This window comes from Triticum aestivum, chromosome 5D (genome assembly GCF_018294505.1).
Source record: "Triticum aestivum cultivar Chinese Spring chromosome 5D, IWGSC CS RefSeq v2.1, whole genome shotgun sequence".
NCBI classification, from domain to species: Eukaryota; Viridiplantae; Streptophyta; class Magnoliopsida; order Poales; family Poaceae; genus Triticum; species Triticum aestivum.
In genome coordinates, this window is record NC_057808.1 from 530,164,134 (window position 1) to 530,187,780 (window position 23,647).

Consider the following 23,647-nt stretch of genomic DNA (forward strand, 5'->3'; position numbering starts at 1 on the left):
GCAACGACACAACAGGCGGTGGCCGACTCCAACTCTTCACCACCCAATCCACCCACCCTAGTCGCAGTAGCCGTATTGGCAATAGAAGAAGTCACAGCTCCATCATGGGCCCAACCCATCCTCAACTTCCTGGTAAACAGAGAGCTGCCGACTGACGAGATCTCAGCAAGACAAGTTCAACGCCGAGCCGGAGCATACACAATAGTAAACAGACAGCTCGTTAGGCGCAGCGTCACTGGAGTCTTCCAGCGCTGAGTCGAGCCAGAGAAGGGCATAGCAATCCTCAAGGACATCCACCAAGGCGAATGCAGCCACCACGCGGCCTCAAGATCACTTGTCGCCAAAGCTTTCCGCCATGGGTTCTTCTGGCCGACTGCTTTGGAAGACGCCAAGGAATTAGTCAAAAACTGCAAAGGGTGCCAAGTCTTCAGCTCCAAGCAACACCTGCCGGCTTCTGCACTCAATACCATCCCCCTCACCTGGCCCTTTGCCGTCTGGGGACTGGACATGGTGGGCCCATTCAAGACAGCGTGCGGCGGCATGACACATCTGCTTGTCGCCATGGACAAATTTACCAAGTGGATTGAAGCGAAGCCTATCAAGAAGCTGAACGGGCCGACTGCCGTGACATTCATCGCACATATCACCACCTGGTATGGCGTACCACACAGCATCATCACCGACAATGGCACGAATTTTGCCAAAGGAGCACTGGCACGTTTCTGTGCGACACAGAGCATCCGACTGGACTTAGCGTCCGTAGCCCACCCGCAATCAAACGGCCAAGTCGAGCGAGCAAACGGCCTCATCCTCTCCGGCATCAAGCCCCGACTGGTCGTACCACTGGAGCATTCGGCCGGTTGCTGGCTCGACGAGCTGCCCGCCGTCCTCTGGAGTCTGCGTACTACCCCGAACAAGTCAACCGGCTTCACCCCTTTCTTCCTTGTATATGGTGCCGAGGCTGTCATCCCAACTGACATTGAGTTCGACTCACCTCGGGTCACCATGTACACGGAGGCGGAGGCCAAGGAAGCGCGAGAAGACAGCGTTGACCTGCTGGAAGAGGGCCGGCTGTTAGCACTCAGCCGGTCCGCCATCTACCAGCAGGGTTTGCGCCGTTACCACAACCGGAAGGTCAAGCCAAGATCCTTCCAAGAAGGCGATCTTGTGCTCCGGCTGATCCAGCGAACAGCCGGCCAGCAAAAGCTCTCGGCCCCTTGGGAAGGCCCCTTCGTCATCAGCAAGGCCCTAGGCAACGACTCCTACTACCTGATCGACGCACAGAAACCGAAGGCACGCAAGAGAGATGATTCCGGCAAGGAGTCGGAACGACCATGGAACGCCAATCTCCTCCGAAGATTTTACAGCTAAATGCAGTATGTACCACGCTACCTTTTGGATTAAGTACAAGACAACGGGCCCCCCGAGGAGCACTCGGGGACTACCCTCTTTTTATCTATGTATGATGAGTGTCATACCTATGAATGTGTTACTACATTTGTTTTCCTGTCCGGCACCGGGTTCGATCAATCGGCCCGGGGACTTGCCGCCTTGAGTTATATTAAAGTTCTACCTGCAGTCAGACAAGTAGTGTGCTGGCACCCAAACCCTCTCTTGTCGAAAGTCGCAGCTCGAAGAAACGACTGTCCGACTGGCAAGAGTCAAAGGTAGGAAAGGATTCCCACATGAAAAACGGCTAAGGACTAACGAACTTACATAACACAAGCCGGCCTCCCGCCCCGCCAACCGGCTGTCAGAACAGCCGGCTGGCCGGCTTCCGATTCACCTTGCTACAATCTAAGAAAGCTAGAGTACTTGCCCTCCCAAACGGCCAAGCCCTTCCCCAGCCACAAACTGCAGAGCAGCTGTCCGGCTGGGAAGGCGGCGACCAAGGGAGGGCGGCAAAGGAAACAACCAAAAGGATGAAAGAAAATACAATCGGAAGCCAAGCACATGCATGATTATATTTACACAAAAGGCCTTCGAAAGGCCGGCGTTCAACATAGTTTGAATACACCCCCAGTGGGTGGAACTGCGCAAACTTAACAAATATTGTTCAAAGAGTAATAAACAGGAAAGCAAAGACGGCGGATCAGGCCAAAGGTGCAACAGGCGAGCCAGGCAGGTCAGTGGAGACGGCAGTGCTGGCTGGAGGAGTGGCCGGCTGGCGAGTCTCGGCTTGATCATCACCGGCTGCAGGCGGCGCGCTCGCACGCGCCTCATTGCTGGAGGCACGATCAAGCTGAGGCTGGCCGGTCGCTCCATCGTCTGGCACGGCGTCTTCACCGTCCTCTCCCTCCTCCTCTTCGCCCTCATCACTGGAGTCGATCTCCTCCGCCGAGTCTTCACCATCCGCTGGGTTCAGCCCAAACCACTCCTCCGGCTAAGCAACGTCGTCATCATTCACCTCAGGGGCAAAGGCACTGGTGTCGGTGTAGTCGGCGATCGCCGAGGCGCGCTGGATGATAGCCGGCCGCACCGCCTCCAGCTCCTCGTTGGCCTCCTGCCGCCAGGTGGTCAGCTGGGCCAAATCCAGCCCAGGATACCAAGCTCGGACGAACTCCAGCGGCCGCCTGGCGCCTGACCGAGCTGCAGAAGCCTTCCAGGCCTCGAAGCGGCCAACCGCTACCTCCAGCCAGTCGGCAGTCCGACTGGGGGTACGGGGAACCACCTCGCCGGGCCAGAGGGCGGCCAACACTTGCGCCCCAACATGCTGAAGACGGCGGAGCATGCGGTGAGCCGGCTGAAGGCGGGCTTGGATCACCAGAAGCTGCTCCTCAAGCGACCGACGAACATCTGGCGCGATCAAAGCTCCAGCCTGCCTTTGCGCATCGCGGCGGGCCTCGATGACTTGGTTGGCGGCAACGGAGTAACCAGGAAAGTACTTTGCGCAAGTAAGAAAGAAAGTCAGAAAATGGACCAAATGACAGGCGGCAAGCAAAGGGACGAAGAAGAAGGCGGCCTACCGTCAACCAAATCTTCGATCTGGTCGTAGCCGTCGCTCAGCGCTTGCCTTGCCTCAGCCCAACTCGCCGCCTCGGTATCGTACTCGGCTTGGAGGGCGGCCTCGCTGTCCTGCGCCGCCTTCAGGGCCGCCTTATGGCTCTCCTCCTGGCCGGCCAGCTTCTTGACCAAGCGGTCACGCTCCTGAGCCAAGGCGTTGCACTCGGCTTCCTTGGCGCGAAGGGCGGTCTGGGCCCCACCCAACTTCTCCCTCAGGTCGGCATTGGCCTCTACAGATATGGTAAAAAAGGGGGGGCAATAAGAAAGAAGTCGCCAGCAAAGATCCGGCCCGACTGCTCAGCAGTCGGCCCGAATCTCGGGGACTACACCTAGTGGGTGCGCTGACGCGCCCCCACGTGAGATAAAAGACGAAGCACTTACTCCGGCTCTCGGTCAGATCAATGGTTTTCTGGTTCAGCTCCTGGGCCTGGGAGTTGAAGGTAGCCGCTCGGAGGTTGTGATAGTCCTGCAAATAGGACAGAGGAGCAAATAAGAACAAGATAGCAATCGAAGTCTACTAAGAAGTTCCAAGCCGCCTGCTCAGCAGCCGACTCGGAACTCGGGGACTACACCCAGTGGGTGCGCTGATGCGCCCCCACGGAAGAAATCAAGAACAAGAAACAAAAAAGCGGGAAGACTCACCCGAATGGCCGTCCGCGTCGCCAGGAACTCTTGAGTATACTGCTTCAGCACGGTGGCTTGGGATTGAAGCCGGTTCCGGACTTCTTGCGCCGCCACGTTCAACACGGCCGTCCCACCACCCGGCGTCCACCCCGGCGAGCTGGCGCTGGCCGTCTCCAGATCCTGGGCCGACGAGCTAGAGCTCGCGGCCTTCTGCGGGTCCGGCGCCGAAGTCGCCTTCCCTGCGCGCTGGCGCGATGGCGACCGGACCACAAGGTCCGCCCTCGCAGCCGGCTCGCCTCCAGCCGGTTGCACGGGCGGCGCGCTAGGCCGGCTGCCTTGATCCGCCCCAGTCGGCGATGGCAGTGCCGCCTCCCTCTCCGGGACGACGACGTCGCCCTCCTCCCTCTCCACCGCCAGCTGGTCGCCACCGGCTTCCTCCGGCGGGGGCACCGGGATCTCGGGCGCCACAGCGCGAAGGGGGACGACAAGCAGCGGAGGCCGGTTACGCAGGGCCTCCGCCGCCCTCTCCACGGCTGCGGCCTCCGCCTGAGCCTTGGCCGCTGCGTCGGCTTGTGCCTCCGCCGACCTCTTCGTCGTCTCCTGTGCCGCCGTGGCAGCGGCCGCCCTCAGCTCCTCCGCCTCCCGCTCCTCCCGCGCCTCCCGCGCATTCCGCTCCGTCGCCGCTTGAAGCTCGGCACGGGGGTCCACGCGGCGGGCGCTTCCAGATCCTCCCGCTGCTCCAACCACGGAGGCGGCAGCGGTCCGCTCAAGAGAAAGCGGAGCCCTGTATTTTTTAAGTCAAGACAAGGACTCAGAAATATATCAACAAAAAAGAAGAAGGAATACGTGAGAGAATTGACACTTATGCCGAAACCATTTGTGACTGCTTCACCACCTTGCGGAAGCGGGCAGCCTTCACGGCCGACTCGTCCCGCTTGGTCGCCGCCGCTGCGCTCTTGGGCTTCTTCGGCCGACTGCCGAATAGGCTCGGCGCGGCCCGGTGCTTCTGCGCGCCGCCTCGGACAGCCAGCGCGGCAGATGAACCCGAGCCATGCTGATCGGACGCCAGCTGGCGGCGCGGGACGACCTCCGCCTCGTCATCATCCAGCCAGTCGTCGAAGCTGGCTCCAAGCCCGAAGCCGCCTGCCTCGCCGCCTCCCCCCACGATGTCGTCGTCCAGAGCATCCACCCCCAAGTCGGGGTCGTCCAAGTCGTGCGTCGCCCGGTCGAGGAGATATTGGCGCTCCACCCCCGCTGCCCCGGCTGCCGGTCGCAGGAGGGGGCTCTGTCAAGACAAGCCGACTGGTTAGAGTCGGCCAAGAGAAACTTGGTAACAAAAGTAAAGAAGAGAAGAAAAAGAAAGCTTACCATAGGCGGGGGATTGGCACGGGAGTACGGCTCCTTGCCAAACTGCCACTCGTCGGCGAGCTTGCAGTTCGCAAGGTAGTTCACCATGTGAGCTACCTCTGCGTGAGGCATCTCCCTAGTACACAGCCGACTCGGATCGAGTTGGCCGCTCATTTGACAAATCATATGAGGACGGCCTTGGAGTGGGAGCACCCGGCGCGCCACGAAGGCGGCCAGCAGGTCGGGCCCGGTCAGGCCCTCCGACTGGACCATTACCCGGAGTCGCGCGACGGCGGCGGCTCCAGCAGGCGACAGTGTTCTGGCCCGATAGGACCATTGGGGCCGCCTCCCAGCCGGCGGGCCGGCTGCATAAGCCGGCAAGTTGACGAAGTCGCCTTGCGGAGCGACGTTCTTCACATAGAAGTAGGATTTCTGCCAGAGCTTCACCGACTGGATCAGCGTGATGGGAGGAAAAGGGTTGTCGGCTACCGGCCTCCGCATCGCGATGAAGGCGCCGCTCTGAGCCGGCACGCCCCTCATGGCGGTACCGAGCTTGGACTGGAAGAATTCCCCCCAGAGCTCGAGGGTGGGAAGGACGCCGAGGAAGCCCTCGCACAAAGTGACGAAGGCGGACAGCAGCACCACCGTGTTTGGAGTGAGGTGGTGCGGCTGGAGCTGGTAGAACTCAAGGAAGGAGCGGAAGAAGCCGCTCGCAGGCAGGCCGAGGCCGCGTAGGCAGTGCAAGCGGAAGATTACCCGCTCGCCCTCCTCTGGCGCCGGTGAGATCTCCCCTTCCGGCGCAAGACGGACCCGCACATGATCCTTGCCGGGCAACCGCCGCGTCTTGCGGAGGAAGTCGATGTGGTCCTCGTGGACGTTGGAGCCGTCCCAGTCCCCGCCGCGCGACATGAGGGCAAGAAGCCGATGAAAAAGGCGCGGCGACAGCGAAAGCACGGCTCTGCGGTGGCGAAGCTGCGGGGTAGTGCGATGACTGGAGGGACGACGCGGCAGCGAGGGGCTACAGCGATGGAGAGGAAGAAGAAGAAGAAGATGGCGGAGCGAGGGCGAGCGTGCGAGCGTCTACCGCTCCTCCTCCCCCTATTTATGGCCTCGTGCGGCGAAGCCGAGGAGGCGAGGCGTAGGAGGGGGCGTGGGATTAACTGCGCCCACTCCCCCACGTCCCGCGATTATTACGCCCTAACGGCGTGCGGAAACCGCCGTTGGAAGGCGAATGGCCCGTTTTGGGCCACAGAAGATCCACACCTAGGCCGAGGCGTGGAAGTGGCGGGCCCCGGCCTGCGGCGGCGTCCCGTCGCGCGCGTGGGCTTGCAGGCTCTCCCAGCCGGAGGGCGCCGCGTGGCGCGCGGGCGGCAAGCGGCCGGCCCGCAACCTGGCGTGCGCGCGAGCTGGTTCCCGCCTTCAGACTTCAAAGCCTCACCAAGACGACGCACCTGATCAAAGCCGGCTCCTAGCTGCTGGCTCCTCAAGATAGGAAGCTGATTAAGCTTCTCGTCCTCCTTTCAGCCGCGAAGCCCAACCAGTTTCGAGGACTACTGTCGGAGTAAATGACCACGGGTAGCTTAACCGACTCCCCCTGGCTCTTTAAAAATTATCGGGCCGATCGAGCCTTCAAGCACCCGAAGCACAGGGCCGCCTCCCCCTGGCCAGCTATCTCACAGGCCGACTACTGGAAGGCGGCCCGGCCCTAAAAACCCTCCCGAAGAGAGCCACAAGAAGGCCGATTCCAAGAAGCCGGCCACAAGAAGACCGACTCCCGGCAAGCGGCCAAGATTGCGCCCCCAAGGACTGCACCCACATAACGGTGACGAGACGGGGCTTGGCTACAGTAAAGCCTGCCACCCCCGAATCCCGAAGCACGCATGGTCACAGTGCACCGTACGGGTCGGCCATCCCCCGTCCGGCGCGGCACTGTTGCCATGTTGACTATGACGCCACCCACGACAGGCTGTCAGTACGGCCCGCGGGCGGCGGGCTCCTTCAGCCAGAGAGACGCTCGAAGGTGGCCAAGCCCCCCCAGTCGGCCTGGGGTGTAGCCGGCTACCTCACTCCCTCGAAGTATTTGCATCATTAAGGAGACAAGACGAGGTAAGACTATAGTGAGAGCCCGCAAGACGGCGGCACTGTAGCCATGCTTACCTCGGCAAAGCCCTCGTCATTAGGGGCGAGGCTACAGTAATCAGCCGCCGGCAAGACCCCCAGGCGGTGGGGCCGGCCTGTCGGCCAAGAGGCCGGCAGCCGACGGGACCCACCAGTCGGCGGGACCCAGCGGCCGGCGGAGAAGCCGGCGGATACAGACACTGACGGCCTGGACCCGCATCCAGCCGGATTACCATTGTACCCCTGGGGGGTAGGCCTATATAAACCCCCCAGGGCACCCATGCAAAGGGTTGATCTCTTAGAGTTTTAGACACCACATAGAGAGAAGAAGAGAGCTAGCCTTGCCCTTCTTCTTCCTCTAGCCGAACAGCTCAAGGAGCCACTTGTAGCCACTTGTGTTGATCTAGTGATCATGCGGAGACCCCACAGAGCAGGACTAGGGGTTTTATCTCCACGGAGAGCCCCGAACCTGGGTAAGATTCGCCGGCGTGCATGTCTTCGCCTTATCCCGTTTCCAGGCACTGGCGATGTCTTACTGGCTCCCACAATGATAAGCCACCCGTTGGCATATGTCGCACCTACCACCCGATAGCCTTCCATGCCTTCTCATACTTGACTTCATAACCAAATTGTTTTTTCACCGTCCGCATGAGAAACCTCACTTTCACAGTGGGATCAAAGCCTATGTCTTTCATCCATTTGTATCCGAGATACTCAGATGTGAGTTGACGGTGTGTCGTTCGAAGTCGTTTAGATGGCGGTTTGCACCTATAAGTGGCAACACAACTTCTTAACACCCATTCTTCGGTTTCTTTAAGTTTTCTTGCACGAACCTTCCATGGGCATCCTTCTTGCTCACACTTCACGGTGTAACGCAACTTCATGTCGGAGTGCTCAACATAAATTGGCCTATGGTTCCGAATGGCATAGTCAGACAGCCAAAACTTCAGCATAGGCAAGCTCAGAAACTTCACTCCTTTCTTCAAATAAGCATTCTCGTCCTCATTCTCCACCCTTGGTTCTCCTGGATCTGGGCATGGTGTTGGCTCAATCGCCGTCATTCTCATTCCACCATCAACAACAGCTTTATGGGCAAGGCTAAGATCGTTAAACAAGTGAGTTCTTTTTTCTAAGCCCGTCAACTCAAAGTGGATTTGGTTTTCCTCCTTTGTGAATCCATCCTCGTCCAACAGTTCAACTAGACCCTCGTCATCCGAGTCATAGGCATATTGACGCCTAAAAGGCAACTCATGATCCATGTCCTTTTGCGCTATGTACGCATCCAAGTCACCAACATCATTACCATGAAACCCTTCCTCTTGCTCTTCGTCGTCATCATAAGCATCTTCATCCTCTTGAATTACTTCGTCACTAGCAATCACCTCAACTTCATTTGCTTGGCTAGTTGGTGGTTGGCTAGAAGCATTGGGGGCATACAACTCAACCTCATTTGCTTCAATAGATGGTACACGGGGACGTGGTTGGCGATAAGCATTGGGGGCATCAACCACAACCCTATGCTCAACAAGTGGCACCATTGTCCTCTCACTCATGTCATCCTTTGGGGAAGAGACATGCCGGTTCAAATCAAGTGTAAACCGAGGAGATTCAACCTTGGTGGCAAACAATTCAGGTTACTTGTCTTCCGATTGGGAAACTTTTTCCTTGTATACATCCCAATGCAAATCCGAGGTGATAGGCATACTTTTCAAGCGAGATTTGGCTCCAACTCCAACATCATACTTTCCTATTAACTTAACATCAACATTGGTGTCCATCCACTTTAAGACTTGTCTCACTTTTGCAACAACATCCTCATAACTAGGGCTTGTATCAAAAACCAATGGTTCCTCACCCGTGTCGGCATTGTTACTCAAGAATGCCTCCTTTGCCAATGTAATGAACATTAACAAGTCTCTTCATCTAAAAACAACATGAATGCATTTAAGGCTTCAATGAGAATTGGTGTTTATTCAAATACATCTCATTATATCCAAATCATATCAACACTAAATTATTGGTGATGTCCACAAAAGTTTCACTAACTAACACACACTAAGCAAAGTTAACCCTAAACACCAACTAACCCTAACCCCCAATCTTTCTACTCAACAAGCAAATATTCCTACTACACACCATGCATATCACTATATTATCAAAGTTAACCAAGCCATTCACACTAACGTAAGGGAGAAAACATGAACTAGGGTTCCACCAACATGTAAAAAATGCAATCAAAATAACAAGATTTAACCAAAAAATTGGGTGATTTGAGGGAGATTACCACAAGCAACAAAGTGATGGAAAGATCCACCTAAGGGAAGTACCTTTTGGAGAGGATTTGAGGGGGGAGCTTGAGGGAAGAGAGAGTTGGGGGGGGGGGGGCAGCAAATCTTCTTCAAGTTCGGGCTGGATTGGGGAAAGTGTGTGGGTGGGACCCACACACTCTCCCGATGGGGTTATTCAGTTATCAGGGCCAGACGCCAGGGTCCTTGGCATCAGGCCCCTTTGCCACGTCAGCAGGTCAACGGGCAGGCGGGCAGTACGGGCCAGGGGTCAGACGCCAGGGTGCCTGGCGTCTGCTTCACAACCCAGACGTCAGGGATGTTGGCGTCACCCAGACAGGTCAAAATCGATTTTTTTTAAACCAAGGTCAAATCGGGATTTTCTTTGCTACATAGGTGATTTTGTCCCGCAAAACCAACTCCATTCTAGCCAATCCACGCGTCCACGAACTGCGCGCGCACGGGGACGCTGCAGCCTGGGAACACGAGAAGCTCTGCCGCTCCGAGCTCCAGAGCAGCTGTGTGTGTCAATGCGGCGGCGCCACGTACTCTATCGCTCCACGCTGGTCCGCGCTTTTGCTGCCGCGCCACGGAGCCGCCTCCACGTGGTCGCCGCCCCCGCCACAACTCCTCTGCGTGGGGCGCCGAGCAGAGCAGGACGACCGAGGAGATAGACATGCTCCATCTCTCCAGTTCCAGGGTATTCTCCCAGAGATAAATCAATGCTTGAGGCTTTTTTTTTCGTGAGGGAGGTCAATGCTTGAGGCTGAGTTTGAACCGCCCGGCTCGCCTCGGATCCACTGCGCGGCCCAGCTGCCTCGTCTAAAATGGAGCGATGTGACCCTTCGCCAACGCAAAGAACAAAACGGGGAATAAATATATTTCGCGGACAGAAAAAAAAGGAATATTTTGATTGGCGTCTTGGTCCGTACGGTCGGTGTGCAGTGGTTTTCTTCAGGGCACGATCACGACGCGACGCCAGCCGTGATCCATTCCTGGCGGTCGTGTCGCGGGAGCGGGGCGGCCGCAGAGGATCCGAGGCGGGGGGGCCTCGCTCTAGACCGTTCCCCCGCTTTCGACCGACGCCGGCTCCCGCGCGTTCGCGACCCCGCGCCACGTACGGCGGCTCTCCTGGCCTGGCCTCGCTTCCTCACGCGCACCCTCGCTTACCCGTCTCGCCGACAGCGGAGCCCACGTCCACCGGGGTCCCACAGTTCATGGCGTAAGTCACAAAGTCAGTACACAATCCCAGAGCCGCGTCGCCACCGCAATGCCGCTGTACTCCACTACGCTACGCGCTCGTACCGCTATATTAATCCCGCACCCTGGCTGCCGTGGTTGCTCACCTCACTTCATTCACTCTCTTTGCTTGTTCTTGGTAGCTTGTTCACCGGCCAGCTGCTGCTCAAACCAAACCCGCTTGGTACGAGTCTAGGAGAAGACAGTCCTCGAGATATGGAGGTGGAGGTGCCGATGGAGTATGGCATGACCGTGACGACGGTGGCGGAGGAGCAGGGGTGGGAGACGCCGAGGAGGGACGACTGCCGCATCCCGGCGTTGCCGGCGTGCCCGCCGCCGCCGCCGAGGAAGAAGCCCGCGGTGGAGCTCGGCAAGGCGGCGCCGCGCCGGGAGCCGCCCAAGGGTGGCTACTTCCAGCCGCCGGACATCGAGTCCCTCTTCATGCTCGCGCCGCCGCGGAGGCACGCCGCCTCCACCTGCGCGTAAACGATCCTCTGCAGACTACAGCAACTAGGTGTCTCCTACTCCTAGGGAATAGACACTAGCCAGGGATGTTGGCTGCACATCTTGTTTTGGTTTTGGAGAGAGGAAGATGTGCGGGCGCGTCCCTCTTCTGCTTCAGTTCCTGACGCGAAAATGGCAGTACCAAGAAGAATGCTGCTTTTGTGTGTGTGTCCCCCTCCCTGGCCTGCTGGCCATAGGTAGGTGTATGTAGTTGGGAGAGTAGGAGTAGGAAAGGTTCGATAGTGTAGCCGTACAGAAGTGTGCATGTACGTGTTCGTGTAGATGTTCTTGCAAAAATGTTCCTCCCTTGTGCTACTTGATCTTTCGCCCGTCCAACATTATATCATTGTTAAATTAATTTATTGTGTCTGTTGAATTTCTAGTTGATTTTTTGTTTTAAATGAACGCAGTTGTTAATTTCTGTCTGACGCTCGTCAGTTGCTTCCATGACCATGGGTATGTTCTGTTTGTGTCGAAGGTTGCCATGCCAAAAAAGGTTTGCTACCCAAAAGATTGGTTTGAGGTTTTGAAGGTTTGCTACCCAAAAGATTGGTTTGAGGTTTTGATTGCCAGTGAATTGACCAACATTGAAAAAGAAAAGAACTAGCATTTTTTTGTTTTGCGGAACTAAGAGTTGGTGATGATCTGATGGACACTGGCATTCCAAAAAATTGAAACCAGAGACCAATGTTCTGGCCAGGACCAAAAATTTGGCAGGGTAGACATTGGTGGCAATCCCAAACACAACCAAATGTCCGAATAGATTTTTATTATTTCAGCAGGGTAGACATTGGTGGCAATCCCAAACACAACCAAATGTCCGAATAGATTTTTATTATTTCTGATGTTAGTTGTACTGCCATCGTTAAATGGATAGATCAAAAATTTGCTCGGGAAAAAATAATGCCAATCACAACCTAAATGTCCGAAACCAAACCAAACGGTTTATTCCTGTCTTCTAATTTTTCTCGAGGCATATTCTCATTTTTTATTGGATCTAGACTAGAGGCATATTCTTTTTTTTCTTTTGAGGGTTAGGCATATTCTTCTCTCCTGTTTGTTTAACCAGAGTACACGGCCCATAAGAGAGGAGGCACTTCGTGAACGGCCCGAGGGCTGAGCTGTATATCCTAATATAGCCCAATCTAGGCTGGTAGCCCAGTTATTTAAACAGGCTTAGCTTTCCACATTGATCACGGCCCGAAGACCCGATACAGTGACAAACCGGAACCGGCCCAGGACGCTTCTCCTCCTCACCTCAGGAAGCACACCGCAGGTTCCGGAACACTCCGGACCCCCGCCGCCGCCGAACGGTCCCTCCGTCTCCACCACGCCACGGCCGACGAGGGCGAGGAAAGACCAATCAAAGAGAGCACTACAAAAGGAAGGGGACGGGGCCAGAAGCTATACCACCACCACTGCTACTTCCCGCGGCAGCGCACGCCTCGAGGAATCGTTCTCGCAGCACCGGCAGCAGCGTCTCTCCGGCGACAACCGTGAGGCCATGGCCAAGGATGGAGCAGGAGGCGGGCCCGACTGGAACGGCCTGCTCAAGTGGAGCCTCGCCCACGGCAGCGACGGCACCAACCCGCCCCGCGCGCTCAGGTCTGCCCGCCCGCCCAGATCCCCTCCCCCAAACCCCCCCTACCCTCGCTTCCTCCGTGCTCCTCGTACACAGTTAGTTACCCGCTCCGCTTCGTTGCTCGGCCCCCGTTTAGATTCTGGGGATGAGTCTGGTGCGGGTTTTCGGATTTGAAGGAAGGCTTATAGAGTTGAGTTACTGGTTCTAGGTTTTAAGGCTATGTGTCAATTGTGATTCAGATTTTAAGGCTGGGGTTACTGGTATGTTCTAGTCTGTATCAGTTGGGATGTTCAGTTAATTGTAGTACTACCAGTTCGTGTTGTGTATCACGAATTCACGAAGCTCTAGCTGTATTGTCTCGCTAAAATTGTTGTCTGACTTTACATTTGAATATTGTTCTATACCATTTGGATTGATGCGACTCATTTATCTGGATGTAGCACTATAATTAGCCAGATGAAGCTGTAGTAACCGTCACTGAGCCATTAATTTGTTTGTTTGATTCTTGAACTCGAGGTAGTGTTCGATCATTGAAGGCTTATTTACTTGTTGGAGCCATTGAATTTCTTGGAGAGCGAAATGACCGAAAGATATTCTGAGTGGCCGGTGAGTATTCCTGTTGCTAATAGTTCCCCTGATTTTCGGTTTGCAGCGAGGAGGACAGGAAATGGTTTATGGAGGCGATGCAGGCGAACACAATCGATGTCGTCGGCAGGATGAAGGAGATAGCCCAGGTGATGAAAACCCCCAATGATGTGTTGCAGTCTCATGGCGTGACTCCAGAGAACATTGAAGGTACCTTCTCAGGTGTTCCCCTTTTTTTCATCATCGTGTTCTCAAACCTACATATTTCTTATCATGCTTTCACATTCCTGTTGTAGTTACCTATAGCTGCTTTTATGTTAGACGTGCAATTTTATACCCCACAGACTGTTTGGATGCTATTGTTCACATCTGAGAGCATTTCCATCGCTCAAGATACTGGCTGTTGTGTGCCGTATGTGCTCTACAACATGCAACTAGCAAATTTTTAATGCTTGGAGCGTAAAACTAGGGCTGAGGATACTTGGTTAAATTCATAGCATTTGCATGCCCGAGCTGATGGATATGATAGATAAAAAAACGCGGCAAATACTGTGAATGGATAGGCTTGACGGTAACAAGGGCAGTTATTCCTGCACTGATTTTTAACCAGTTGGCTTGCTGTTCTTCTCCCTTTATGATGCAAATTTTATTTTAATTTTTTTACTTGATTGTGCAATATGTGTGCCTTGTGGCATTGGAATTCACGCAAGTAATATCTTTGGCAGAAGTAATTGCTGTTGTTTGATAGAAAGTAAAAAATTCATTCTTTGACACTTTCTGATAAACATTTGGGGTGAGGTAGATATTCGTCACAGTCCATGAAGTTTCTCTGTTTGTGTGCTGCTGAATTTGTACCATTCCCACTTCAATTAGAAATGCATCTTATGATGATTATTTTGATCAGACCCTGCTTTTCCCTTTAACAACCTTTGTTCATGTATGTTTAAAAGTACCTTTCGCACCCGATTCTGATTTGTCGGTGCATGCTAAAGTTCATTGAGCTAAACATTTTCCAACTTTGTGCGCAGATATGCTTGATGAGTTACAAGAGCACGTGGAATCCATTGATATGGCAAATGGTAAGATCACTGATGAGCCAAATGATGATCTATCTGCTTTTAAATAGTTGTAGTGCGGTTAACCATATGGAATTTGTTAAATGTTTGAATTGTCCAAGCAGATCTTCATTCTATTGGTGGACTAGATCCTCTACTTGGTTACTTGAAAAATTCACATGCTGGCATCCGAGCAAAGGCAGCAGAAGTTGTCAGTACGGTTGTCCAGAATAACCCGAAAAGCCAGCAACTTGTCATGGAATCTAATGGACTGGAGCCGCTATTGACAAACTTCAGGTCTGATCCTAGCACGACTGCACGCACAAAAGCTCTTGGAGCTATCTCTTGTAAGCCATTTCTTCTTTGTCTTTGTATTTGTGCATTTCATATATGATAAGAAAATCGCATGCAAGGACCACTAGTTCAACTTCATGTAGTTCTCTTTTGTTGTTCATGCAAATAATTGGTTTCATACCCTTGTGTTGCAGCTCTGATTCGCAATAACCAGTCCGGTCTTGCTGCATTTCGTCTAGGAAATGGACATGCTGCACTGAAAGATGCACTTGGTTCTGATGATGCTAGACTTCAGAGGTATGTTTTGTGGTATTTAGAACCGCTATGTGCCTATCCTACTATGGTACACCATTGGATATTTGCATAAGAGAATTTTTGAATTGGTTGAGTTTGTTAGGACAAGAAATATACACCAGAACAGTACTCTGAACTTTCCCTGTATCTGGCTTTCTGTTGTCATGATATCCACCATCAGTTGAACTGGGGCAACCAGGTTCTCTGTTCAGAAATGGTCTACACTCGCACATCACTAAAGAGTTATCACAAGAATTCTAGCGCTGTGAATAAACATGTTAAGTTGTTAATCAACCTTGCTAATGAAACTATCCTACCAACATTTGCACGGTCTATTCATGCTGGTGTTTTTGTACTAATTTTGTTGATTCTGGCTAAGAAAATTCTGTTGTTACTGGAATTACGGACCTGGAATGTCCATAACGGTAACGGTTGTCCTGTCTGTATCATCTCAGGAAAGCTCTGCATCTCACACAGTACCTGCTGAACAATAAGGCGGATAGGAACGTCGCTGCAGAGATTGGTCTTCCGAATCAACTGATACACCTCGCATCCAGTGACGATTCTGGAGTCCGGGAGGCTGCCCTGGGCGGCCTTCTTGAGCTGGCACGCGACAAGACACCAGCTGCCAGCAACGCTCTACCTGATCAGGACAAGCTGAAAGACGTCCTGAAGAGCCGAATCGAAGGCATCAGCGCAATGGACGCCGACGACCTCCAAGCAGCCCGTGAGGAGCGGCAACTGGTGGACTCCCTCTGGAAGGAGTGCTACGGCGAGCCGTCGTCTCTCAGGGAGAAGGGCCTGGTGGTGCTCCCGGGGGAGGACGCGCCGCAGCAGCCGCCGCCGGACGTCGCGGGGAAGATGTTCGAGCCGCCGCTCCGCTCGTGGGCCGCGCCGAGGCCTGCTCCAGCGGAGGACTCCGATTCGGGCAGCGGGAAGAAGGATCCGCCCCTGCTGCTAGGGCCGTGACCGTCTCCGGCTCTAGTTCTTGGTGGAACCCAGCGGATATTGTGGGAGGCTGAAGAGCATGCGTTAATGGTAGAAAAGTCTAGTGATTCTGCCTTTAGTAACCTTTATTATTTGCCACAATGGTTGTACTACGCTGATCAGCTGAGAGGTTGATTCGAGTGTTTTCTTTTTGCGAGTTTGACAGATGCTTGTGTTATTATCCTTTGCCTCTTAAGCAATGATCTTAATGCACACTTGTTGAGTGCCACATACAGTAGATACTATCTGCAAAGGAAAGTACACTCAAGTCATCGATCATGCTGGTATGTTGTTACACTCTTAAACCAGGTTAGTAATGAGATCGTTAGCTGATGTTTGGAACAAAAATGAAGGGCATGCCCAAATGTGACCCTTCCTGAGTGCACTTCAGCCTGTATGAATGTCGAAGTGCTTTTAGGCTACTAGCATTCCAAAAGAGATTAGCTGTACATTCCGGTTACTAGCATTCCAATTAAAATGAGATTAACTGGAATCCAGACTTTAATCTACTTCCGTCTTAGTTCTTCCGTTGAAATTACGCTGAAGAACTCAAGATTCACGGGCGTAACCCACAGCGTAATGAGATTAACTGGAATCTAGACTTCAATCTATGCGTGTCAGTTCTTCCCTTTTAATCTAAATTCGCCCCCCTATATATCCACGAGGGTGTCTGCCTTGAACCCTCATCGTTCATGCACACAACTGTATATATCCACGAGGGTGTCTGCTTTGAACCCTCATCGTTCATGCACACAACTGTATATATCCACGAGGGTGTCTGCTTTGAACCCTCATCGTTCATGCACACAACTGTATCCCTCAAATTGTCCGATCAAATGTATGTGATTGATGGAGATGAAAAAAAAAGAAAGAATAAAGAATGAGATAAAGTGGGCCAAATGGATGTGTCCGACGTGGTGGACTGCCGAACATTTTCAGATGTCCTCATGTACTCCCGCATATAGGCTAAGTTTGAGGGTTTACGGATAGCTCGGACGTACATAGACAGGGGGAGGGGGAGGCCTGTTGGGTACGCCTTTTCCTTCTCTTTGCTATCTGGTTATCTGTCTGGACGTATATGAACAAAGGAGGGTGGTAGACAATCATCTTTTGCAGATTCTTAGATGTTGTGCGTGCAATGTGCGTTGTAGATTTCATACTGTATGTACTCGTTCATTGTTTTGATTGTTTCGTTTTTTTTCTCTCTTCATCCCAGGCATAGCTTTGGTCTTGTATGACTTTGATATCTGCTAGTAGGATTATGTGTGTGTGCTAGTGTTGGCTGTGTGCATCTTAATTATGCAGAGGCCGGGTGTGTATTCATAGTGCATGTATCCCCTTGATGCTACATTATGAATCAATAAAAACCGCCCTTTACCGAAAAAGTTTGTGCGTGTTATCTAAGCTTTTATCTACTCCCTCCCTCCCAAAATATAAAAACGTTCTTATATTTTGAGACAGAGGGAGTAGCTCTGAGAGGAGTGTGCCAACACACACAAAAATAGATAAATAAATCAAAATAAGCTATGAATTATCAATGTTAGATAGAAGACAAACAGGATCAGACTTGAACAGGGTAATGATACATCATCATGCTGTGCAAATCGACCAGCCAATAATCGCTTGGGTAGACCGTAGGCCAGTGTCCGCCTTTGGTTGCTCAGAAAACCTCCGGGTTGAAGTTCCCAGGCATGGACGCCCCGCCGCCCGCGTTCCTGAGGTGCATGGACAGCACATACTTGTCCGCCTCGAGCTGCCGGACCTGCTCCCGGTGCTGGGCGACCTGGCCCTGGAGCTCCCTGCCCTCCGCCTCGTCCTCCAAGTGCTGCCGGTGCTGGAGCAGCACCGCCTTCTTCAGGATGGTGTTCTGCCGCCGGATGTTTCCCAGCTCCCGGTCCTTATCGGCGACGACACGCGCGGCGCGAGTGCAGACGGCGCCCCCGAAGGCCTCGAGGATCTTTGCGGCGCGGCGCCGGGCGTCGTCCATGGAAGCGGCGCTCGCCATCTCGCCCACCAGGACCTCCGTCCATTCAGCCGCCGATTGTTTTACTTTTGCATGGTCGTCGTCTGCGGCGGCGGGCTGCGCCGGGGCGTACGGAGGAGCGGTGACCCCGTCGCCGTCCGGCGGGCAATCCAGGCGCAGCTGGAGCATCCTCTCCAGCACCGCTTGGAAGTCGTCCGTGTCCATGGCGGACGGCTGGCTGGCGACGTCAACTCCCTTTTTGCTCGGCTCGAGTCCTTTTGGCAGGTATGAGAGGCTGGTCGCGTATATATGGGAAGCCATGGTTGGAAACCGAGTCGAACAGTAACTGGCCGGCCTAACGGGCCTGGCGGCCCAACCTCGTTTCCGAGTTCGGCCGCGTGGCCAGCCCACGCAAAAGCCCAGCCCAGGGCCTCCCAACCGCATAGCATTTCTGCATTTTTCCCCACTTGGTACCAAAATCAAATCGAAACCCCGGAATTTCCAGACCAAACCCCTACCCCATCCCCGGCACCGGGAATGCGGCGCGGGCGCGGCGGCGGCGGCGGCGGCGGGCGGCACCCGAAGGCCCCCTCCTCCTCGGCGGCCGTGGACCGCACTCCGATGACGGACCAGCCGCTCTACCCGCGGAACCTCGACCACGCCTTCTCCCGCCGCGACTCGGACGCCTTCAGCGTCTGCTCCTCCATGGGCACGGCGCCCTCCCACGCCGCCCCCATCACCAGCCTCTCCGACCGCGCCTCCCAGGCCGCCGCCCTCCGCGCCGTCAACGCCTACCTCGCCCCCGCCGCCATCCACCTCCGCCCGCCCCTCCCGCCCGCCAAGGACATCGTCGCCGCCTTCCACCACCTCGCCGACCGCCTCCGCTACCCCCTCAAGCCCGCCGCCTGGGAGGACGACCTCCTCGCCCTCCTCCGCTCCCTCGGATGCCCCTACAAGGTCACCAGATCCGCCCTCAAGGCCCCCGGCACCCCGCACTCCTGGCCGCCGCTCCTCTCCGTCCTCTACTGGCTCACCCTCCTCTGCCGCGCCACCGACGGGCTCGCCGCGTCTCCTCCCCCCTCCACTGACCTCATGACCTACATCACCGAGAGCTACTACCTGTTCCTCACTGGCGAGGATGACGCCGTCGCCGCCCTCGACGACGACTACCACTCCAAGGCCCGCGCCCAAGTCGGTGCGTTGGGGGTGGCCATTCAGGACCTGGAGAAGGAGGTTCAGGATCTCGAGGCCAAGCGGAGCAAGCAAATGTCGGCGCCCTCTCGCCTCAAGGCGCTGGAGGAGAAGAAGGATGCATTTACTGCCGACGTTCAGAAGTTCGAGGCGGTGGTCAAGAGCTGGTCCACCAAGATCAAGGAGAAGGAAGATGCCTTGGTGGAGAAGGAGAAGGAGCTGGAGGCCAAGGTGATGAATTGCCAGCAGACGATGGCCGAGAATGAGGAGCTGCTGAAACAGGTGGAGACGCAGGTGGTCAATGTCAGAGATGTTGATAGGATGGCTAGGGAGATGCAAGCGGTGGAGCATGATATTGCCAAGTTGGAGAATGCCAATGCTGTACTGGAGGAGAAGGGGTGGGAACTTGAAGCTGCACTTGTCAGCAAGCTCGAGGAGATCGAGGGCCTTGCCGAGCTGTGCAACCAGTCCCTCAGGAAGTATGAATTCCCTAAAGAACATTGGATCTCCTGATTCTTTGATTTTTTTCTCAATGTTTTTATTCTTTCACCAATGGTTCGATTGTTATCTAAGCACCTTTAAACTGACCTTAACTGAGTAACCATGTTATCTAAGCATCTATCTGTTGTAATACTGAAATGTTGCTCCATAGTTCAATATGTTTAGTCTTCTTAACCTCCATAGTTCAAATATTAGTTCATTTGGAGAGTCAACTAATTTTGTTCATACCTAAGCACTCCAATTACTTAATCTCAGAATTCTTTTTGTATGATCTTTTGCTTTGTTTAGGATATGCGGTCATGCAGTTTACAAGATTGTGCTTTAACTTGCGATAGTGCTCTCTTGATTGTGCAATTTGTCTCATGTCTTTTGTATGTTACCTTTTACCTTTCTTGTTGTTTGTCATTCTTAACTTGTTTTACTGCTTGTTTCCTTAACGGTTTAGAGTACACTCTGCTAGTCTGCTGTGTGTGCAATTATATAGCTAAGCCTGCTTAGGGGAAAGCCTTATTTTTTCGTGGACTATCATTGAGATGTCAGGTTAGATTAAGTAAACTGCTTTCTGTTCAAAACCAATAATCATACTATCAGTCGTTTGTTCTTAAGATCTGGACGTACATAGACTTCTGATTGAGACAATGAATAAGGGTGTGCATGAGGCAGTCCTCTAGTAGTTTACATTAGCTGAATAGAGACGGTTCCAACTTTGCAGTGTTACCCATCAGAAAGTGCGGGAAAGTTGTAGGACATGATATGTTTTTTGCCCTTGTTTTACTTTGTCCCCCATTTTCCCTCCAATTGTTTATGTAGCTTAACTCTGTGTAATCCCTTCACCCACTCTTCCTGATCATAATTTCTTTAGTTCTTCTGTTGAAAATAGTATCATGTTGCAAATCGGCGACTTCATGTGTGAAAGCATTCCAGCAAGGTTGTAACTATTTTTGTTCTATGTGATAATTTAGCTTTCTTTTGGGTGATAGACACATGTTTAGGCAAACATAGTTATAATTCATTCATAGTGCTCCTCTATTGCTAGTTTGCTACAATGTAATATATCACATGTTTATATATTAATTTGTTATTGCTATGATTCATACATCTTTACAAAGAGCTTCTAATATGTTTCGCATCATAGCATTCTTCATAATTGAGAAATATAAAAATTAAGGGCTATGCTAACATCTTTCAATTAAAAGAAAACATCGCCGGGACAGATGTTGTGTAACGCAGTATTCTTAAGTATTGTCCCTCAGTGCTTAGTTAGTGGCAGACTGAAGCAAACAAAGATCAAAATCTCAGAAAGATAGAGTATCATTTTATTGTGGTTTTGTTGTTTATTCTTTGAGTTCTGTTTCGTCAATTTATATATAGAGCTTGTTGCCTTACTGTACTGTTGTGCCATTTTGCAGGTTGAAACCCAGTATTGATTTCCAGTTCGAGGTAAATGCAAAAGGATCCTCCCCGGCTGAGATCCTTGGTACAACCTACAAAACCACCCTGAAGCCCGCGCTCAATGCTCTTGCTAATGAGACTAAACGGCTAATTATCTCAAAGCGTGATGAGTCAATTGATCTACAAAAGCAGTTGCAAGGAATTGCTAAAATGCTGGAGGAGAAAAGGAGCCATGTTTCTGTTCTACAGGCTAAACATAATGAGGTCAGTCACCTTATACTATAAATGATACATCACAGCATGAAAAAGTAAAACAAATACCTGAAGTCCATTTTAACTCTTAGTATGTTCATGATTGACTTTTTTAAACTCATGCATCAAAGTGGAAATTCTTTCTGTATAATGCGAAAGTTGTTTACAATCCTGGCAAAATGGAGATTCTGTACTTTGGGTTGATAAAATTCGTCCAGTAGTCTAAAAATATCATGAATTTAGTACTCATTACAGCGTAGAAAATAGTTGGCTTATTAGTTATGTGCTGTGCATCATGGAAAAAGTACTGAAGTGAACTCTTTTTTATTTAAATTCTCAAGTCAACACTGGCCAATGGCTTACTTCCTTGTCTTATATTCCCTCAGTTCAACAATACATGTTATATTGTGTTTGACTTTTGACATGGTCTCTAGCGTGCATTTTTGGCTGTTGGTTTTCATATGAATAATTTAGCAAAGAGTCATAAGATTATAATTTTGTAAATATTTTCAGGGCAAACCTAATCATACTGTTTTCACTCTGCCAATCCAAATTATAAACATCAGTTGTCAAAGTTAGAGATGCGTTACTTATATTCCTGAATGGAGATACTAATTGGTTACAACGTTCCGGTGACCTGCATTTTATGGTACTGTGGTTTGTTTTATTTCTCATCTGCTCCAACTGCTAGAGAACCAGTGTCCTAAGGGCATGTATAATGGGGTGATGTCAGTTCCTCTTGGTAATGCCCCTGCCACGTAAGATGTTTCTATCGATGGAGTCAGATGCCATGTCTTGGTCTTATTTAGTTATCACTTATCACTACATAATTTTAGGGGCATGCAGATATTAATTGCTAGAAACAACATAAAGAGATAATCCATTGTGTAACATGTTCGAATTATCATCTTTAAATGACATGGAAGCTTAAGAGAAGGTTGCCTTCTCAACTACTGCACATGCCCTGAAAGGCATCAGCGGTACTAGTAGTTATATTTCATTTCACATCGTGGTTTCTGTTCCCAGATGACTGGTCAGCTGGATTCACTGGATCGTGAAATCCAAACTCACGTTTCACGCTGCGCAGCCGATGCTAGAAAATTGAAAGACGAGCTAGAGAAAAAGGAACATCACATGAGCACCGTTGAGAAGGAGGCAGAAGAGTTTTTGAAGGTAACATGGTCTTTTAAATTTGCTCTGTTTCCCGTAGCATGACACATGTACCACCATCAGATAAATTATTTGCATCATTGTTGTGACTTGGCAGAACTCGGAAGAGGGTCTCCAGGCCGCATTGAGGGAGACCGACGAAGAAACCCAGATGTGCGCGAGGGAGCTGCTTAAGCTCATCGATTCAATCGCGGAGTACAAGGAGTTTGTGGAACAGTTGACTGCCGAGATGAAGAAAGACCTCTATGAATGCGTGGACGACATAGCTTCGCTGTCAGCCAAGATAGTCTGAGGCTGGTTACATGTTGGAAGCGAGTTAGATGTTCTCCCTCGGTTCCATAATGCATTGCATGTAGATTTTTTGAAAAGTCAAACCTCACAAACTTTGATCGAGTTTTTCTGGAGAAAAACATCTACATCACAAGAAGTAGTTTCGTATTCGATATTTGGTATCGAAGATATAAATAGTTTTCTGTGTAAACCTGGTCAAATTTTGCGAAGTTTGGCTTTTCAAAATATCTGTACGCACTACATTATGGATTATGGAGTAGAGGGAGTATGTATGATGCTTTTAGAGATTGTTGAAATGACGGCTGTGTCTGAGCTCCCAGTTTCGTGACTGACAGTCAAGCGCAGAAAAATAGAAGTCGTTACTAACAGGTCTTTGTGCAGCTGCAGGGGACAGCCCCCACGCACTGCCATAAGATAAAAACCAGAGCCAACTCAAGTTGCAGCTGCTAGGTAAACAGATTCAGCAGCACTGCGTTCAATTCAACATACAGAACAACACTTTTAGCAAGGGTATGTATGGACAAACGAATGGATCATGCAGCGTGCATCGCCATCCTTCGTCCTTGACATATGAGTAAGGTCATGTCAGCAGGCTTAATTCCTTGGAAACAAGATTTATTTCTTGTTTTCCAGAGTCTGAGAAATGGCAGCAGCACCCACCATAACCCCCTACCGATCCCTACCAGAAACAACCAGGTATTGCTCAAATAAGAGGAGCAAGTAGGCTCTGTGCTGATCCTAAACCCTGTGGCAGCATTCCAGACACATTTAGCTCGCCTTGATGTCGCAGTGGAGCACCATGGACTCATACTCATGGTAGACATAGTGTAGGCCGCTGGCTATGTCCCTGACGATCTCGTACCGGGCGGCCCATTCCCGGATGTTAGCTCTGAACACGGGCAGTGGCTCTCCTTTGTTGTAACACCACCCTCGAAAGTAGTGTTCCCTCTGCCCCAAAATAAGTGCCGCT

At 52.0% G+C, this 23,647-nt stretch overlaps 4 protein-coding genes across 5 annotated transcripts; 3 read left to right on the top strand and 1 right to left on the bottom strand.

Moving 5' to 3' along the window:
- The first annotated feature begins 10,709 nt into the window (after positions 1-10,709).
- Positions 10,710-11,496, top strand: LOC123126011 (cyclin-dependent protein kinase inhibitor SMR4). The gene has a single exon (XM_044546436.1). It carries the CDS (start codon positions 10,833-10,835, stop codon positions 11,100-11,102), a length of 270 nt encoding a protein of 89 aa, XP_044402371.1. The 5' UTR covers positions 10,710-10,832; the 3' UTR covers positions 11,103-11,496.
- An 859-nt stretch (positions 11,497-12,355) lies between these two features.
- LOC123123507 (hsp70-binding protein 1) lies at positions 12,356-16,130 on the top strand. Of its 2 annotated transcripts, none has more exons than XM_044544026.1 (6): positions 12,356-12,725; positions 13,355-13,509; positions 14,316-14,366; positions 14,468-14,689; positions 14,831-14,933; positions 15,386-16,130. In XM_044544026.1, the coding sequence occupies exons 1-6, from the start codon at positions 12,625-12,627 to the stop codon at positions 15,897-15,899; spliced, it is 1,146 nt and encodes a 381-aa protein (XP_044399961.1). In that variant the 5' UTR covers positions 12,356-12,624; the 3' UTR covers positions 15,900-16,130. The 2 variants fall into 2 exon arrangements, with proteins under 2 accessions (XP_044399961.1, XP_044399962.1); XM_044544027.1 differs by having other exon boundaries at positions 12,359-12,725; positions 13,355-13,497.
- A 1,297-nt stretch (positions 16,131-17,427) lies between these two features.
- LOC123123508 (uncharacterized) lies at positions 17,428-18,142 on the bottom strand. Its single transcript, XM_044544028.1, has one exon. The coding sequence runs from the start codon at positions 18,103-18,105 to the stop codon at positions 17,578-17,580; it is 528 nt and encodes a 175-aa protein (XP_044399963.1). The 5' UTR covers positions 18,106-18,142; the 3' UTR covers positions 17,428-17,577.
- A 209-nt stretch (positions 18,143-18,351) lies between these two features.
- LOC123123509 (kinetochore protein NDC80 homolog) lies at positions 18,352-23,011 on the top strand. Its single transcript, XM_044544032.1, has 4 exons — positions 18,352-19,550; positions 20,982-21,228; positions 22,243-22,389; positions 22,484-23,011. Exons 1-4 carry the CDS (start codon positions 18,418-18,420, stop codon positions 22,676-22,678), a joined length of 1,722 nt encoding a protein of 573 aa, XP_044399967.1. The 5' UTR covers positions 18,352-18,417; the 3' UTR covers positions 22,679-23,011.
- The last annotated feature ends 636 nt before the right edge of the window (positions 23,012-23,647 follow it).

What these genes read in the sequence shown, in the direction of transcription:
- LOC123126011 (XM_044546436.1), top strand. Translation starts at nt 10,833, where the DNA reads ATGGAGGTGGAGGTGCCGATGGAGTATGGCATGACCGTGACGACGGTG.
- LOC123123507 (XM_044544026.1), top strand. Translation starts at nt 12,625, where the DNA reads ATGGCCAAGGATGGAGCAGGAGGCGGGCCCGACTGGAACGGCCTGCTC. An exon ending in AGCTCTTGGAGCTATCTCTT is followed by an intron (nt 14,690 to 14,830) that starts GTAAGCCATTTC and finishes CTTGTGTTGCAG; the next exon opens with CTCTGATTCGCAATAACCAG. An exon ending in GATGATGCTAGACTTCAGAG is followed by an intron (nt 14,934 to 15,385) that starts GTATGTTTTGTG and finishes GTATCATCTCAG; the next exon opens with GAAAGCTCTGCATCTCACAC.
- LOC123123508 (XM_044544028.1), bottom strand. Translation starts at nt 18,105, where the DNA reads ATGGACACGGACGACTTCCAAGCGGTGCTGGAGAGGATGCTCCAGCTG.
- LOC123123509 (XM_044544032.1), top strand. Translation starts at nt 18,418, where the DNA reads ATGCGGCGCGGGCGCGGCGGCGGCGGCGGCGGCGGGCGGCACCCGAAG. An exon ending in TGCAACCAGTCCCTCAGGAA is followed by an intron (nt 19,551 to 20,981) that starts GTATGAATTCCC and finishes GCCATTTTGCAG; the next exon opens with GTTGAAACCCAGTATTGATT. An exon ending in TACAGGCTAAACATAATGAG is followed by an intron (nt 21,229 to 22,242) that starts GTCAGTCACCTT and finishes TTCTGTTCCCAG; the next exon opens with ATGACTGGTCAGCTGGATTC.